We start from the raw sequence: 19,557 nt of genomic DNA on the forward strand, positions 1-19,557 counted from the left end.
CAAAACATTTGTTTATTTGTGAAATAGGAATTCGCCATGTTAGTTGTGTGGATTAAAACAATTAATATGTTCAAAGATTCATGTTTAAGATTTTTGTTTTTAGTTCTAGAAAACAAACCAACAGATTGTAACAATTAATTTATTTCTACCAGTTAGTTTTCCAACTTTGACAATATATACAAAACTGTCAGTTTACAGTTAACCGCATCATGGTGAGCTAAAACGTCAACTGGTTGTCAATCCAACACGCTCCTTTGTCTTTTATGTCACATTCCTTAGACAGACGTTATATGCAAAATTCTTTCAATACATACAATTTGATCAAACCTGAAATACGCAAAGCCACTTTATGTAATTACACTTCAAGCTCATATCACAGGATATGAGGACATTCTGTCCCTTAGGCACATCAGAAGGACTCTCAAGTCTTTAAAAGCATTGATTATGAACCTATGCAATGTTCCCCAATGATGATGATAATAATAAAAATATGTAATGCTGAAATCACATGCCGTTGTATGCTGGTCCGCCGCTGCCCTCAGGCACAACCCAGTTGATGTTCTGGCTGGGGTCTTTTATATCGCAGGTCTTGCAGTGGACGCAGTTCTGTGCGTTAATCTGTAATCTCATGCCATCGCCCGTCTCAAGAGGAACATACTCATACACACCTGTGGGACAGGAGGGATAAAATGTGTCAGCTTGTTCACCAGATGTTTTCATCAACTTGTGGAGCATGTTGATATTGTGTGCAACCAAAAGTCTAACAAGGAGGTTACCATTTAGTTTCCATTGGTATGTGTAGCAGAAACAGTTACATACCAGCCGGACAGAACCTTTGCTCGGGACCGTCGTAAATCGCAAGGTTTTGGGCCACAGGAACACTGTCGTTTTTGAGCGTCAGATGGGCTGGCTGGTCATGCTCATGATTAGTCCCACTCAAGGCTACAGATGACAACAGATCAAAGCTGATCTTCCCATCTGGCTTTGGGTACTCAATGGGTGTACAGTCCTTCGCTGGCTTCAGCTGAGCACAGTCCAGACCTTTAGGACAAGCATTTGTTTTAATAAAATGCACTTTTCCCCATTTCCTGTGCTCAATAAATATGTACAATCAGTTAAATTAAATAAATGCAAATAAATTCACATTTACATAATTTACATCAATAATGCAAACACATTCAACCCATTTAATGATAATCAAAATAATTAGCTCATAATAAAACTTTTCAAAATGTAATTTTTTACCATAATCTTTGTGTTCAATGACCTTATAGCTCAGAATAATGAATTTGCGTCTATTTGCAATGTTGTCTTTGATACAATGATATGAAGGAAAAGCTTTTGTTATTAACAAGCAACCACTTCTCAGTTCTTACCATTATGCTTCAGAGTCCATGGTTCTTTTCCTCTTAAAATCCAGTAGAAGATTCCGGTGTATACCATCCCTCCGTAGAGTCCAAAGTAATTATGGAATGACGGTCTGATGTTCCTCACAGAATACAACTCCTTCCAGATCCAAGACTTTTTAAAAGCTTCCTCATATTCAGGAATATAGAGACCTAGCAGAGAAAAATGCACACAAAAAAATACTCTAGGACACCTTTAATATTCTGAGTTACGCCTCAGCTAATTTGCAAAGATGTCTGGGTTGGCCACCTGCTGTTTCCGACTGCAGATTCTCATCTGTGATTTTCATGAAGGCTGTCTCGGCTGCCAGCATGCCACTCTTCATGGCCGTGTGTGTGCCTTTGATCTTGGGCACGTTCATGAAGCCCGGACTGCACCCTATCAGCATGCCGCCTGGGAAGGTCAGTTTAGGAATCGACTGGAGGGGAGATCATGGATGTGAGAAGTTAAACAAAAGAAGAATAATATATGTTGAGAATTTCAAGTCGCCGACATGCCTGGAAACCTCCTTCATTAAGGGCTCTGGCTCCGTATGCTATCCTGTTGCCACCCTCCAGGGTAGACATTATCAAGGGGTGATGTTTCCAACGCTGGAATTCCCTGAACGGGCTCAGGTAGGGATTAGTGTAGTCCAAACCTACCTGAGGAGACAAACAAACATTTGCAGTTTACCATAGCAGAATAACTGCACTGACCCTTCGCAAAGCTCCGCTCTCCTCGGTTACTGTTGCCAGCTAGGACGAGCTGGACAACGGGGCTTTGAGTATACAGCAATATTAAAAACTGAAGATGAGAATGCACAATTTAAAATCAACTGACATACACACCACTGTTTTTGAAAAAAAAAGTATTATGCTCACTAGCTGAATTTATTTGATAATAAATACAGTAAAAATAGTACAATTTTATTACAATTTAAACATTGTAAAATATTTAAATCAATTAAAATATTTGAATTTAAAACATTTCCTTTTATTATCAAGCTTATTGTAAACAACAACTACTAACCACAGACTTCTGAACGGTAGTGTATCTTCAACACTGTATATCTCAAAACTGCTCAGTACTACTAACTACTAACAGTTCAGCAAGCGAAATATACTTAAGGGAAAATAATCCAGAGCAATCATAAGATTTGACAGTTCTGTCAATCAAACGCTGCACTGTATCTCCAGACAACTGTGACCAATCAGTCAAGTACCATCCTGAGTATCCGTCATCACTGCAGAACTCCTCATGACTTCTGGAATTGAGACTAGTCTCTATGAATCACAAGCATTCCATGAAATGCCTCTTTAAAAAGCGATTGAAAAAAAAAGTCATTTTGATATGCTATATTATCAACAGGATGAGGAAATGTCCTCATAACCAGGAACAATTTCAAAGTTCAAAGCCTTTTCACACTCTAGCGCATCATTTTAGCTCATGAAAGAACATGATGAATGAGGTCAATAATATCTCTACAGATCAAAGCATTCTGACAAAGACATCAATCCAGAACATTTAGTTTTAAGATTAAGGCTTCAAAGAGGACACTTGCAAGTCCATTGAAATATTTCAATCAGGGTTTGACCCAGAAGGTTCAGAAACAATATGACTTACAACAAAGCCCAGGGCCACCAGTGGTTCTCCCTCATTGAGGTGGTACAGGAAGGAGCCTCCATATGTGTTCCTGTTCAGAGGCCAGCCAACCGTGTGCTCCGTCCGTCCTGGGTGCCACTTCTTCTCATCGATAACCCAAAGCTAGAAAAAGCAGTGTTTTTTTTTTTAGTATATTAAAATAATGTTAATTATGTATTAAATGTGTATAATATAATAAATAAAAAGTAATTATTATTACTAATATATTAATGATATTATTTTAATATTAACAATTTATATATAATAACATAATAGAGATGCACCAATACTAAGTTTAAACTCCAATAGCGAGAGCCGATTACTCAAAATTATATCTGACGATATCGATAGTTTGATTTTCTTAAAGAAAGAAAAAAACTCTCCCAACTAATGCTGTAAACTACACAGATAACCATCTCAGTTGGTACATTACTATAATACTAGAGGTTCTAATTAACAACAAAGCCCAAACCTTTATATTCAACTGCTATTTATTTTCAGATTTAATAATTACACTCAAATAAAAACTGAAATAATGTATAAAACTCAGTTGCACATAAGTTCATTTTCATTAACAATTGTCTTCATGAAAAATGTATTCAATAATACATATAATTAACAGTAAATAAGCTCTTCTATAGTGTTTTATAGCTAACTAACAAACTGTGAACATTGGATAACTTTCTTTAATTAAATGCAACTTTAAGTGACATTGCTCACAGGCTGTTTTATTGACATCTTTCTGCGGTTAAAAACTGATTGAGCGATTACATAAGACATGATACATTTCTGTAAGTTATACTGTATCTTTCAACATACCTTCTGATGTTCATTCATGCTTTTTTTGTGCTATAAGTTGCGCTTACTGAGATCTGTATTGGAGGGAAGCTACAAATAAAGAAACCACGGACCTATCAAATAGGGTCAAATAGAGCCAAATTGTAGTCTATGTTTTTCCACCCCCTTTTGATTGACAGGATATAATCGGCCCTGATCATCGGCTGTTTTTAATCAATCTTACGAAGGCTGATGGTAAAAATAATTGCTTTTATCGACCAATACTGATTATTGGTCAATATATCAGTGTATCCCTATAACGTAACCCTGTATTATATATCAATATAAAATATTAATAATATTAACACTACATGCTGATGAGACTAATGAGCTCAAGCTTTCAAATGAAAGCACTGACCCCTTGTGCAAATATTAACTAGCTGATATCACTACTGATATCATTGTCAGTGAAAGGGGACATCAAACTGAACATGGAAATGTTTATGTATGCAAGTTTAACGCATCACTAAAACAAGCAAGTTCTTGTACCTCTTTGAGTCCAATAGCGTATGTCTGCGGCTCACAGTTCTCCCTGAGATTGAACTGCTTGTAGAGTTGCTTGGCCAGGTGCCCGTGACAGCCTTCCCCAAACAGAGTGACCTTAGCGTGGAGCTCCATGCCTCTCTCAAACACATCCTGGAGAGTTTAACAGAGCGTGAAATGTGGTGGTAATAGCACACAAATATGCTTTTTGCACATCAGAATCACTTTAACCAGAATTACCCTTTTATTTTTTCTTACAGTGCATCTTCCGCAGTGGTTCAGAAAGTAATTTAGCCTTTTATAGCATTTTTCTTATGAATATAAATCACATAAATCAAAAAGGTGTGTTTAAAATGTGTACTTAGAGAAAAAAGAAACTGTTTCATCCATCTTCCATTGCATATTCTGTTCTGGAAGGTACATTGATATATAAAACCTTATGGTGCTGATGACAAACCTTTGGAGACCCATCTTTAGATATGCCAACATCATTGGTTGCAATTCCTTTCACACTTCCATCCTCATGAAACAGCACCTGGTGTAAAAGACAAATTCACAAAAGTTTACATAAGTCAACAGGATGTTACAATAAGAAATCAATTTACTTGTTTAGCGATTTCTATAAAAGTTCCCATCTCTGGGTAAAAGGGAAAAAAGGTAATTGTGATTTTATTAATTATAATAGTGACTATAACTCACAGATGCAATTGTGTATGGCATAATGTGACTATTATAACTTTGTCTTACAATGCAACTTTTTATGTCTCAATGAGAATTTTAATCTCTCACAATATGACTTCATATCTCATAACTGCAAATAACTCAAAATTATGACTTTCTATCTCACAGTGACTTCTCTTTTTTCATCTTTTTATTGTGCAGCAGCGAAAACATTGTTTTAAATCATTACTTTTATCTACAGCAACTTACAGAACCCTTATTAATGTTACCTCTGCTTTTAACCAATAAACGTCCTATATTCTATGACTTCTTCAGTTGTTTTTGATTCCTTTATTTTTTTTCTTTAAATAATTGAATAGAAACTGCAGTCACAGAGTGTATTATATCAAGACAATCTGAGAATAACTACACAAATGTACATGTCACAGATTTTCCATGACATTTGTAAATCACCATTTTAAAATTTCCTGATATTTCCAAGTGTTCCATGACCATGGAAAACCTGCTTACTACAGGAACAACAGTACTGAAGTTAAGTAACTTATTCCAAGGCCAGTGATTATAGTGAATGGATCATCTAATGGGGTTTGAACCTACTACCTTTCTGTTACCAATCCAGATCTTTAAAAAGTAAAGCACATAACTCACAATACAAATTACAAGAAATTACAGTACAAAAGTTTTTAATTAATTAATAAAAGTTAACTGCATCAATATAAGCATTAGGATAAGGAAGGCGTTCTGACCTCAGATGCCGCGTAGCCTGGATACAGCTCCACTCCCAGCTCCTCTGCCTGCTCCCCAAGCCAGCGTACAAAATGCCCCAGACGAACTAAGTAGTTTCCATGGTTATTCATTGGAAGTCCTGCATTCACAAATTGCATTTAATTGCATCCATATGACTAGCTCTAAAAGAAAACCATTTAGGACACTGTGACACATGAAGACCATTAATATATTGGTTTTGACATTTTGAAAGTCACATTATGTGAAGTTGTATAAGTCTCTAAATTGAGCCAGATGCAAGAATGACAATCTCCTACCTGGTAATATTGGAACAGGAATGCGGTATTTTTCTGTCAAAATGGAAAATTTGTCTTCTGTGACTGGAGTGTTCAGTGGCGCCTGTTAGACATGAATCAAAATCAGTGTCTTGGCCTTCATGGACATCATTTTTTGCGTCAAGACAATCAGAAAATGCATATAAAAACACATAATACATCATAGTAAACCAGAATGCCAACATATTTTCCATATTTTTGAAAGTCATTTTAATACATGTTTATTTTTCATTTAAAAAAAGCAATATAGCATTTGCAATTCTTTCACAGATCCCAATTGGGACAATATGTATGTGTTTGTTTGTTTGTACCCCTCTCTCCTTCCAGTCTGGAATAAGCTCATTGAGTGAAGTGACCTCTAGACAGGCTCCAGACAACGTGTGTGCTCCGATCTGAGACGCCTTCTCCACTACACAAACCCGCAGCTCTTTCTCATGCTGATTGGCCAGCTGCTTCAGCCGAATGGCTGCTGACAGGCCGGCTGGACCGCCACCAACAATGACAACGTCTGCCTCATCAGTGAACCGTTCCATTTCCACCCCTGTAAATATGAAAACAGACAATCACAGTGTCAATCACAATCATCTGAGCCTCTTTTTAATACAATAGAGAATTGTTTATTATTTACTATATACACACATTTATTAGTAAACTCAATATTATTACTCTCATACTGACTTCCAAGGCAAAGAACCTTGTAAATTATTTTATCAGTGTGTATGCATTAAGTCACAAATTCTAGTACAGATTCTTTACTGTCAAAAATAGAATCTTACACCGTGTCTACACCGGACTCACGTCGTGCCGCAACAGCCAGAAGCTGTTCACACTGGACACGAACAAAGCGAGTGTTGTAAATTTGTCCTTTGTATCAGAGATAGCACAGGTGCTTGAAGTACGTCAGAAATAGAGCGAGGCGCTGCATCCAGTGTGGACAGCATCACTGATTATAATGGATTATAATGGGTTCTGTTTGCTTTCGTCACGCCACTTGCGTCTGGTGTAGACACCGTGTTAAGCACAAAGTAATTGTATCAAAATATTATAGTTTAGAAATGTCTTCAGTTTGGCACTGTGGACAATTTTACTTTACACAATGACTCACAAATACCAATAACTATTTATAACTATATACTGAAAATATTTTGATACCATTTATTTTAAGGAAAATTTTTCTGTATAAACACAGAAAAACGCTGAGAGTTACCAGATTACAGCACATCACTTCTCCAACATTTAAATCCCAAATCAGCATGTTTAATCAGCGAAATCCAGCTCAGACAAGACGGCAACAAACTCTGACAGGGGGTAACACACTGATCCGACAAAACCAGACCAAGTGTCTGTTGCCGTCTGTCGGTACGGTGTAAATTGGGCTCTACAGGCCTAAAAACATTCTGGTTACACTTTACATTAGGTGGCCTTAATTAATATGCACTTACCATTTGATACAATATATGTATTAAGTACATTATGTTGGTGCATTGTAATTACATTTAAAATACTTTCATTTAATTAATATTTGTACTTTGTTAACTTTGCCCCTAACCATAACCCAAACCCTTACCCCTGAGCCCAATTCTACCCCCTAATCCTAAACCTAAACATACCTCAAACTCAGCAGAAAAAGCGGGAATTTACATTTAAATCCATAGTCTTGTAGGTATTTAATATTAGCACACAGTAGTTAAGGTCACCTAATATACAGTGTGATCAATGTTTTGTTTTCCCGACCAGACCAGTAAATAAAATGCATTCTGAATTTCTTTATGTTCCATCCAAAAACAATGTAAAATCTTCATCTCTCTCCTCAGCATGTGGCAAAACTTCTCCAGCCTCTGTGTTCACTCTCACCTCTAAAGGGGAGCATACATTGATAAGATAACATATCACAGAACTGACCTTCCCATCGTGGGTCCTTATCTCTGGGGTACACTGTGTAATGAGTGGTAATTCGTGGCACAGATGAGGAGGAACACCGTGAGGAGTACAACTGAGGTGCGACATGCTCCGCTTGAACCGCCTTTAGTGCATGTATACACCTCCGTGCTGCAAAGAAAAAAAACAGGTTGTTTTGCCCTCGCTCCAATAAACAGGTCATCAGAGAAGAGAAGACATGTCGCTGAGAGAGGGAGGAAGTTATTTACACTAAAAATTACAAGGGCATGTGGAAAAAAATATATGTGCACAGATAAATCATTTATAATAAATACTGCAATATTCCATAAAAAATTGTCAATTTTGATTTCATGGTGACTTTACATATTGAATTACCCCATAGTATAGTTTTACAAACACACTGTGTATATACTGTATATTGCCCATTCAAAATAAATGGATCAACTTTGTATAACAGGATAAGCTGTTACAAAATCCACTCTTAAGTAACAGGCCAACTAAGGTAACTTACTCATCTAGGCTAAAAGAAGCAGACAGACTTGTAAGCTGTATTTTTTTTTGCTCACAAAATTCTGTTTCATGCATATGCTTAAATGCAGGAACGCGTTATCAAACTGTTCACTTCAGACACAAGGACACATCTAACCAATATTTGAGTGACCTTTGCCCTACTTTCCCTGTGTACTGAACAGGGTTGTTTTAGCTAGCTAGACGAATAAACCTATAGTTTAAAACACGAAACATGGCATGTCCCGTGCATGCATGGATAATAACAACTAAATAGGACAGTAAACATGCTTTAGGGTTAACAGAATACAAGGTTTACAACGTTCTGCTAGCGTTCAGGCTAACTTACATGGTAGGGAAAGTGTGACAGTAACGTTACCTTGGAGGGAATATCTACAGGCTGGAAACATTTACGGAGCTGAATGTGCAGCTGTGGCTCTGGACAAGTGCTTCCCGTGGTTTTCCAGGTTAAGTGTGGACAAACAAATATCACCCCTGTTTACCCTGTTACAAAATAGGTGTCATAACAAACCTAAGTTAAGTAATACGTCTATTGCGCAGGTCAGAATGACGTCAGAAAAACGCGCCGGAAAAAACGGGAATGACTGCTGATCATGAGCTCATATGGATAAGACTTACAACGTGTTCAGGATAGCGTGCATAACTGTCATTCTGTTTAGCTTTCAGGCAAACGTTTAATTTCGACCGCAGGAGGCGCTCTACAATCTGATATCAGTGTAAAAAAATAAGATAAAATCAAATAAAATACAATATAAATTAAAATAAAATAAAAAGAATGAAGAAGCCTATTTTGGGGACCATTACAGATTTGTTTTTACATTGTGACAAACACTTTTAATGAAAATTAACTGTACCTTGTTTCTATTGAATATTGCAGTGTTTATTTAAAAACATATTATCTCATGTGGCCTGTCAATCATTTTGTCACAGTTAACATCCTCCACATTTCATTAAAATTAAATTTCTACCGTTTTGGAGAAAAAATAAGAAGCACATTGATCTGTCAGTCATGGGTCTTTCTTTCATGCAGAGACTCTCCTTATGTTTGCATAATGATGCATTTAAAACGGATCTTTATAAAAGTTCATATCGTTGTGCAGATTAAATATAACACAAATAACATTAAATAAAATAAAATTTCATGATTATTAGTCACTCAAAAAACTTTATCTAAACCTCTGTAAACCATGCCTTGTTTGTATTTTTTAAACACTTTTTATACGTGTTTGTAGTTCTTTACCGAATCCTCCACCAAAGTGGGTTGTGGGCAATATTAGCCTAGAGGCCCTGTCCCAAATGGCACCCTAAGCATTCGCGGTCTTCCTACAAGTCCGAACTTTCGTGACATAACGGCGCTTTGACTGAAGGGCCTCGAGGGCGCATATTGACCTCAAGGGGGGCGCTCGCGAGCACCCTTCTCAAACCTCCATAAGGTCTCATGGACTTAAAGGGATACTCCACTTTTTTTGGAAATAGGCTCATTTTACAACTCCCCCAGAGTTAAACAGTTTTACCGTTTAATCAAGAAACTTTGCTGCCGTATCATGGGTCCAGCAGGAGTAATGATATGACGCAGCGCCTGAAAATAGTCCCCAGCTCTGTAACTTCCAACGTGACCGGGACTAAGTTTGTGTGTATCATTACGCCTGCTGGACCCATGGTACGGCAGCAAAGTTTCTTGATTATTACGCAGGAATGAGAGTATAGTTCCTAGCCATATCAGCCTAGAAAATCACAACTTTACATTTTCCGTCTGTCTTAGTACACGATGTAACTACAGAAGAGTCAAGTTTTAAATAGGAAAAATATCGAAACTCTTTGGTCATTTTTTTGAGAAAGATGCTAATTGTCTTGTCCGATTCAATGATCTATGCTAAGCTATGCTAAAAGTGGTACCGCCAGACCCGGAGATCGGCTGAATGGATTCGAAAACGGTAAAACTCAACTGTTTAACTCTGGGGGAGTTGTAAAATGAGCCTATTTCCAAAAAAAGTGGAGTATCCCTTTAACGGACACGCGCACATGTGTGATGATGTGATGTCAATTCGACCAAAACAAACTTTGTTTGGAGATCATTTTAGGAGTTCAAAACAGCTTGCCAAAGCGAACTTTCCGTCGCTGATGCTTGACGGAGGGCGTGTCTGAAGCTTGTGCTGACTCGACCGTCATAATGGCTAATCACATTACTTTCCGGTGCAATTGGCTAGCATCTGTGCTAGGGTATTTGCATAAGGCAATTTTGATTGGCTGACGCCTGCGGTAGTGCTTGAAAAGTTGAAAAATTTTCAACTTATGCCGCAAGCATCGTCAGTGATGTGAGCAATGGAACCCAAAATTCAGTTTAGCAATGCATGACGTCACCCATTCAAATTAAATGATAAGTGTTAAAGGGTTAGTTCACCCAAAACTGAAAATTCTGTCAGTAATTACTCACCCTCATGTTGTTCCAACACCGTAAGACTTTCGTTCATTTCGTTCATGAAATCCGAGAGCTGTCTCACTCCTTCATAGGCTGCTTGGTAATTGCATCTGCCGGCCCAGAAAGTTAGTAAAGACATCGTTAAAATAGTCAAAGTGGCTCAACCTTAAGTTTATCAAGCGACAAGAATACTTTTTGTGCGCAAAAGACCCCCCAAATAACGACTTTATTCAACTATTCATTTTCTTCCGTGTGGGCCTCTGACGTGAGTTCACAAGAGCGCCACGAAGCATGCGTGAGAACTGAGAGGATGACTTCGCCGAGTCTTAGAACATCACCACACCAGAAGCGCTACACTGTCTGTTTATAAGCTTCTCCCACCTCTCAGATTTCATCAAAAATATCTTAATTTGTGTTCTGAATGTAAACGAAAGTCTTACGGGGTTGGAACAACATGAGGGTGATTGATTACTGACAGAATATTCATTTTTGGGTGAACTAAGCCTTTAAGGCGGACACCCTGTGTGAAGTTGTTGTACTTCTGATGAAACGAGGAATGGAAGAAAATTAATGACAAGTGTATTTGAAAAAAAATAACGCTTGTTGAATTGCACTAAAAAAAAATGCATTGCATTAACCATGATTGCAATTTAATGCATTGCATTTTTTAGGGCTTGCATTTTCATGGGTTGAAATTCAACATGGTCGTATATTTAGGCTGTGGATATTTAAATTCAAAATATTTCACATACATTTTCATTATTAAAAATTATATAATCCATATTCACCTTTCAGACTTCATTTCCCAATATATTTGGTCTGTTTAAAAATACAACCTATTATATTCGACAGGCAATCTTCGATAGATTTTATTTCACTTTACAAATTCGCTTTTACAAATTCAGTGGGTCAAATTCGACAGAAAATTTAACATCCGGGAACTGCAGGAATAGCAGTAGAGTACTGATTCATAATCTCCATCTGTTAGGCGGTCTCACCAGCAGGGGGTGCAAGCGGCTGTTGACGAAGACCAGAGCAATGGCTGAGAGAGTCATTCATTCACAAAATTAGATTTACAAAAATTGAGCAAGTGGCAAGTATATATGATGATTATCAAGGCCAGTACATATGCGGAAAAGCCGATAAAGACACAAAAGCTGTGTTTACATTTAATTCAATGTCTTCACGGTTACTTTCCCTGTGTCCATAATCAGCTTTCTCTACCGTGAACGAGATTATAATGTTATTCCCCGATGCTGATGTAGCCTACAGATCAAATTTTACATTTGAGGAACACTGAGGAAGTACATCTCGGTTGCGATCATATTCAGCTCCTCATCAACAGCTGAGCTTCAGCGATTATTAACGTTATGTGACTGTGTTCGGCTGAAAGAAGAAAGTCATATAGGCCTAGACCTAGGATAGCTTGAGGGTGAGTAAATTATGGGATAATTTTCAGTGAATTATTCCATATGAAGCAAACGACCGCGGACTTCAAACACAACCCAGAATAGCTCAGAAGACAACAACATACATTGTTCCCTTGTATTGGTGAGTAGCTACTTCAGTGCCTTAAAGCAGCACTCAGTAGCTTCGGGATTTCTTCGCTGTATTCTCGCTTTTTGCTCGCAGGTTTCTCTCTAGAGCTCCCCCCACAGCTTCGGAATAGATATTTGACAACACTGTTGTAAAAACTCGTTGGTGATTCTCAGACACCAGAGGCTATAGATCAACGACATCAAAGCAGATGGGACATTCTTTAAAACGTCTTCTTCATTCGGGTTCGGACAGCGTGAGGGAGCGCAATAATGACAGCATTTTAGCAGATTTCTTTTGGCCGTAAAGCAATTGTTTACATCGCGAGACCTGATATCACGCGAGACTTCCTGACGCGGCGGCCGGTGGCCCGCCGGCTCAAAGTTGCAAGTGCATATTCTCCGCTCACGGGCACCAGGGGGGTGCGAAACGACCACCATTCAACCCGAAATAAGTAATATAACCATTCCAATGACTCCGAAGCTGTTCAGTTAAGGTAAAAAAAGTTACTTAGTTCACCTTTAAAAGCCCCTGATCTTTTTGAAGATCTCACGTAATAGACGTCAAATAATATATAGATTTTAATATAAATTCTTTCACTTTATTTGCCCTAGCCTAGTGGTTGTGATGAAAAAGAGAAAATAAAGTTTTAAAGCCCTAATCATCTTTTCAGGCCAGTAGGTGGACTGTCAGTCGGCAGGTTTTAATAAACCGTTATTGATTCAAAGAGCTGATAAGGTAATAAAGATGTTCAGTGATAACATGTGCTTAATAACTGTGCACACTTTACTATGTGGGTTTTAGATGTATAGTTTTAAGGTCAAATGGAAAATTAAAAAATAAAATGCAATAAATGCAGGATATTGAAGTTATTGATTCAGGCACCCCCAAGAAAACAATCGTGCTGCAGGAATTGTGGAACTGCTTGTTCTCTATTTAAGGACTTTAAATTTGTTTGTTTGTGTATCTGGTTCGGTCTGCTTAGTTGGCCGTGAAATTGATTGTCCCGGTTTTAAACTGTGTAAACTCTGTGAACTTCTGATAATCCAAGAATACACAGAGTGGACATTATCCCTTTGTTCCTTCTGTGGCTTTGAAAGAGAAAGATAATTAAAATGACTGACAGATGTCTCAAATTAAAACACCAGGACTGCCTTTGCACCTCACAGTATAAGTAATGATATGTCGGAAACCAAAGAGCTCCTAACATCTGTTAAGAACCTGAATAAAAATGATACTATACAATATACAGTATATTTAGGCTACATTTTGTACAAAATGCAGCAGTCGTTAACATGCTATACATACTTTTTCTGATTAACAGAAAAAGCATTTTAAACACTGAATAGCTGCTGATATTTATTTATCTTTTATAACAGTCTGTGTGGTGTTTAGTGTGATGCTCACCTAATAACTCTTTCCCACCTCATAGAAGAAAATTCAATTCTGGAATGTGATAACCCATGTCTTCACGGCATGTACTGTATCAGTCCCACAAGATAGAAATTAGTTATATATATATATATATTAAAATAAATAAATTAATGTTATAGGGCATTTGTGTTTTTGTACTACTAGAAACAGTGATGATTAGTGAAGCACAGGAGAAAGAATGTATGCTATTAAAAATAGAGATATCACCATTGGAATGAGTGAATCACATCCTTATAATGTCATACTTCTGTACATTCTCCCACCTGTGAATCATTACCGACAGCAGGTGAGTTTTGCACGAAGCAATATATAACAGCTTCATCACTGACAAACACTTTCTGATATAGTGAGTTGAGGAAGCATTGCAATCGAACAGTGAAATGCCAGGAATGTTTATTATTATTATTTTATTTGTCATCTTTACATTCATAAAATGAAAGTCTCTTTGAAATACTTGTCACAAAAACAGGACTTTCTCGAGGGAAACATGAAAATATCCTCTTCATTTGGTGGGTTGGCAATATCAGAAAACAATATTTGTAAATGATCACAGATGTAAATTATACACTTCCACATGTTAGAGAGGAGCACTGCGAGAGTCTCACTAATGGTGATTTATTAATAATTAGGTGACAGCTCTTTTAAATGTGTCCCCTATGCAAAGTCATCCAACATAAAACCCTTAAGTCCATGAACTGCTCAGAGGTCTTATTTTTATATCAATCAAATAGCATCTGGGTTACTCACTAAAACATGTCAGGTCATATTTCTCTCCAATTTTTTTTTTTTTTTTTTTTTACAATTAAAATCTGCATCATTAAATATAATACACTAAATACTATAATTTTGAACACTTTACTATTTAAATCAAATATATTGTTTTTTTACATTATAGTAATTATTACAATTACATTTTTTTTTTTTTTTTTTTTTTGCTTTATGGTAATGAGAATTTGGGCAGAAAATGTGTTTAAATGGCACAGTGTCCTAAATATGGCTTTATTGTATTTTCATAAAACAAAATATAATTTATTATTTCTTTATTTCAATTTTTGGGTTGAAATATATAGCCTGAAATATAACCTCTTGACGTGAAATTCATCCCACTACATCTTTATGTATAACTCCCTGAATGAAGATGGCATTGTGCGTGCAGGCAGAAAGTTTCAGATTAAAATATAAAAATAAGGATGACCAAATATAATGCATGGGTTTCTATTTGTAAAGTGAGTTATTTCAATAAAATCTGTGAACTAGACCTTCTAATGATCCAAGAATAAAAACAAAGTAACAGATTTGACATTATCACTTTGTTCCTCCTGTGGCTTTGAAAAAGAAAGACAATTAAAATGACTGACAAATGTCTCTAATTAAAACACCAGGACTGCCTTTGCACCTCACAGTATAAGTAATGATATGTCCTATGGAAACCAAGGAGCTCCTACAACATCTTTGGCTAGATAAAAATAATTCTATACAATATATATTTACATTTTGTACAAAAAGCAGCAGTCATTTACATGCTACACACATTTTCAGATGGACAAGAAACACGTTTTAAACACTGAATAGCTGCATACCACATTGAAAAGACAAGATGTCAATCAATACAACAGACAGGGGCAAAAGTCGAATGTATAACACAGGCTGATGGTAAAACACTAAGTAAACACTTTTATTAATCAGCCATGTCTTTTAAGACCCTGCATGAGTCACTACTTGTAAACAAACTGATTAAGCCTTATTGATGGCTTATCAATACAATACAATCAGATGAATTGTGCTGTTATGTCCCTGTTGAAAAGATCCGCTTTGCTGGCATGTTGTATTTTGGATGCTGGTGTGCTGATGCTGTCATCATTTACTAGCCTCCATGTTGTTACAAACTTATACAATGTTCTTGCTTTTCAGCTGTTTTTGCCTATACAATGAAAGTCAGTGGGGTCCAAAAGTTTCAGCGCTCCAGTGGTTTTATCCAAGGTGCTACTTTTATATCCTTTTTTGAGCTTAAAACTTTTTTAATTTTCATACAATCCATTTTAATTTAGTTAAAATGTTAGCAATCAAGTTTTGTTGTCATTTTAATAGTTTTTTTTAAAAAATGTCTATATAGTTTTGAATACATTTTGATTCATTTTATTTCCGTTTTAGTTATTTTAGTACATCAAGATGAGCTAAATGATATATTAAATATTTTATTCAGTTAACGCTTATCTTATTTCAAGTCAAGTCATCTTCATTAAAGGTCCCGTTATATGCCCCTTTTCACAAGATGTAAAATAAGTCTCTGATGTCCCCAGAGTGTGTATGTGAAGTTTGAGCTCAAAATACCCAACAGATCATTTTTTACAGCATGTTTAAATTGACATTTTTTGGGGCTCAGAAAAACGAGCTGTTTCAGTGTGTGCCCTTTAAATGCAAATGAGGTGCTGCTGGACGACACAGGGGGCGGAGCTTCATGAGCTCGCGCTCAGTCTGTCAGGAAAAATTCATCTCACGGAATGATGATAATATCAGAAACTCTCAGTAACGGCGTTCATTTCGAGTCGGACAATAATGCCTACAGAGTCAGAGTGCTGTATAGAGATGAAACAGGTATGGTTTGGTAGTTTAATTACGGTTATTATAACGTATTTGTCATCTGCTTGTAGGCTATGTATCCATTATTTATTAATAGCCTACAAGTCTGCTGTCTGAATGATGATCAAACATATACTGATGAGTTTAATAAAGTTTATTGTACATCACACAAAAGATGAAGCGTCAGTTTTACTTCAGAAAATCACCGTAAGAGCTGAGTAAACACAGTAGGCTAAGTTATAAGAAGTGCGCAAGTAGCCAGTAGAGTTGAGGGAGCATTTCTGTGGGCGGAGGTTAGTCAAGAAACGGTTCTAGTGACATCATTAAAGAAGGAAGTAGAGGGATGTAGTCCAATCGAGCCGTTTTTTGTAGTCAACTTCTGTTAAATAAAATATCTCGCTTGGCATTGAACTTTGAGCTTTATAATTTTACAGATATTATTTATGCTCTAACAGCAACATTACACACTAACTAAAGTTTGAAACATGGGATCACGCAGAACGGGACCTTTAATATAGCGCTTTTAACAATGTAGATTGTTCCAAAGCGGCTTTACATTGATAATAGGAAAATAAAGTAACAGAGATTGTTTTGGCTTTATAGCAGCTCTAGAATAAAGTTATTGTCCAGCTAAAGTTAGTTTTGATTGATTCACTTCCGTCGCAACGATCATTAGTTATTAACTTAGGGGCCGCTAACACGACACCGTTTTAATAGAAAACTCTTAAGTTCTTTCTGCGCAAACTTTCAAAAACGCGAACCCGTGAGAATGCTGATGGTGTGCACATGTGTATTACGAGTTCAGTCTATAGGTATGCGTACAAAACATTGTTACAAAATCAAGTAACAAATTATTTTATAGGCTTAGTTTTAGTTTAGTTAACTATAAAAGCCCCGTTTTGGACCCAAATGACATTCATTGTATGGACAAAAACTTTTGTGTTCTGCAGAAGAAAGAAAATCAAACGAGTTGGAATGACATGAGGCTGAGTAAATGATGTCAGAATTATAAGTTTTGACTGAACAATTCCTTTGACCAGCAGTTCTCCCTTGATAAACCAGCTATACCAGCACAAACCAGCATAAACCAGCAGGGGTTGCAAATATCTTGCTCTCTGTCTTCGTCTCTTTTTGTCATTAACACACACACACACACGCAGTGCATCATTATTATCCTTGCATGGAGACATCCACAAACATACAACATTTATTTTTTATAAATTTATGTGCTGTCGGATGCAGATGGCAGGACCATATCAGACCACCTCATGTCCCGTTCGGCCCCTCCACGTGAAGTAACTGGGTGGTCCCGGAGTTGTGTGACATTTCAGATGGATGTGCCAGGTAGTCCGGGGAGCAAAGGGTTTGGCTGTTTTCCTGCAGAGGCCACATTTCCTGCCAGGTAAAGGAAGGTAGATGAGGCGGATGGCTGCTGAGTAGGGGTCTCCTCTGCCTGTAGTTGGACCACACCTGAAGCAGTGTCTCTTTAAAGGGCCGTGTGGTCAGCGTGTACAAGATGGGGTTCAGAGCGCTGTTGATCGGCAGAATGAAGATGACGACCCACGAGCTGATGGTTCCTGCAGAGGGTTCAATTCAGAAGAGTAATGGGGAGCAAAATTATGCATTGAGTGTTGAAATCTCATGTCATTTTTTTTGCTGATTGCTTTTCTTTGAAAAATCCTTTTCAACAAGGCAGTCCACTTCTCAACTGGCTATGAATTATCTCTGGAAATATAATTCAAAGAGAGATGGGAACAAAAACTATAGTATTCCATTGAAATGTCCTAGAAGTAATCATAGTGAAACACAGTGTCATTTGCCCAGCCGTTGTTGAATATTATGTGAATGAAAAGAGCATTAAATGTATTTGAATATCGAACATACTTTGAAGGCAAAGTTCATCCAAACAAAAAATAAAAATAATCTGTCATTATTTACCCTCATGCAGTTCAAAATCAGTAGGATGTGTTCACACTTGTAGTTTGTGTAGACTCGGAAATTAAGCCTTTTCCCCGTTGTTGTTTAATTCACGGGAGTAGACACCAGTTATTTTTGCTGCTTTGCTGACCGGATATGGCAAGAGTCTAATCTACCGGTTAGCTCCGCTGGTAGCTAAGCGTATGGGGCTCTGGATACGCCACCCCGTGTATTGCTGTGATTGGTCGTACTGTTATCCAATTGCATGCAGTGAGATTTTCAGATGCATGCTTGGTGCCGCCCCTCAAGTTGGGCGATTTTCATTACTCAATGCCAGACCCTTAATCTTTCGGATTTGGGTCTGGATTTTCAGGCTATAAAGGTATAGGGATACATTCACAACTTGATTCATCGGCTTTTACGACATATATTTATAGTATGTGCGATTGTGCGTAGCCTTCATGGTATTTTGACCATCTGAAAACTCGTGAAGAGCTTATAAAATCAGAGTCAAGAGTCAGTGGCAGGAATCCCTCACACAAACGAAGATCTGCTGTGAGGAGATGCAGATCTGATGCCTGTACTGAACTATGATGGGCACCATCACGACTATGACGAGAAAAAACAGGTAGGCTTGAGCACTCTGTCCTTTTTATGGTCGCATATTGTTTTTTTGTCTTTGGTCCGTGTTGCGTTCATATTTAATTCGAAACGCACTAGAATTGGTTTGGAAGTGGACAGATACCCATCTTTTCAGCGGTCTCGGTCCACTTGTTCGGATGGCAGCGTTCACACTTATTCAAATGAACCGCACTAACAGAGCATTAGCAACAAGGTTTGTTGTAATCAAACCAAACCTGCCAAGTGTGAACACTTCTTTCTTTCTTCAGTGGCACACAAAAGGTGAATATTTAAACAAATAAATAAACAAAAGTCTTCTAAAGACATATGACGGCTTTGTACGGGGAACCGATATTCTGATATTCAAGTCATTCATGAAAGAAGTAGCCAGCAGCCATATCACCCTGTAGCCCAAGACTGGTTGCCCATTGAAGCTAAGCCTGGTCAGTATCTGGATGGGAGACCTCTTGAGAGAACCAGGTTGCTGCTGGAAGGTGTTAGTGTGGCCAGCAGGGGGTGCTCACCCTGTGGTCT

At 37.4% G+C, this 19,557-nt stretch overlaps 2 protein-coding genes across 3 annotated transcripts in view; both read right to left on the reverse strand.

Annotated features, from left to right (window-relative positions):
• Positions 1-125: 125 nt before the first annotated feature.
• etfdh (electron transfer flavoprotein dehydrogenase) lies at positions 126-9,058 on the reverse strand. The gene is made up of 13 exons (XM_079892627.1): positions 8,875-9,058; positions 7,992-8,138; positions 6,401-6,630; positions 6,072-6,153; positions 5,775-5,893; positions 4,805-4,882; positions 4,354-4,500; positions 3,010-3,150; positions 1,905-2,048; positions 1,657-1,825; positions 1,377-1,559; positions 820-1,041; positions 126-668 (listed from the first exon to the last, which is right to left on the reverse strand). The coding sequence occupies exons 1-13, from the start codon at positions 8,903-8,905 to the stop codon at positions 505-507; spliced, it is 1,857 nt and encodes a 618-aa protein (XP_079748753.1). The 5' UTR covers positions 8,906-9,058; the 3' UTR covers positions 126-504.
• An 8,374-nt stretch (positions 9,059-17,432) lies between these two features.
• Positions 17,433-19,557, reverse strand: part of rxfp1 (relaxin family peptide receptor 1) — a 49,846-nt gene continuing 47,721 nt past the window's right edge. For both annotated transcript variants that reach the window (XM_079892626.1, XM_079892625.1), the window contains one exon: positions 17,433-18,062. In XM_079892626.1, the coding sequence (XP_079748752.1) occupies positions 17,752-18,062 (311 nt within the window). In that variant the 3' untranslated portion in view covers positions 17,433-17,751. The remainder of the gene's footprint in view (positions 18,063-19,557) is intronic.

Source organism: Squalius cephalus (assembly GCF_949319135.1).
Source record: "Squalius cephalus genome assembly, chromosome: 14".
In the NCBI taxonomy this organism is placed as follows: Eukaryota; Metazoa; Chordata; class Actinopteri; order Cypriniformes; family Leuciscidae; genus Squalius; species Squalius cephalus.

What these genes read in the sequence shown, in the direction of transcription:
- etfdh (XM_079892627.1), bottom strand. Translation starts at nt 8,905, where the DNA reads ATGTTTCCAGCCTGTAGATATTCCCTCCAAG. An exon ending in CTAAAGATGGGTCTCCAAAG is followed by an intron (nt 4,501 to 4,804) that starts GTTTGTCATCAG and finishes TAAACTCTCCAG; the next exon opens with GATGTGTTTGAGAGAGGCAT. An exon ending in TGGTGGCCCTGGGCTTTGTT is followed by an intron (nt 2,049 to 3,009) that starts GTAAGTCATATT and finishes TTGTCTCCTCAG; the next exon opens with GTAGGTTTGGACTACACTAA.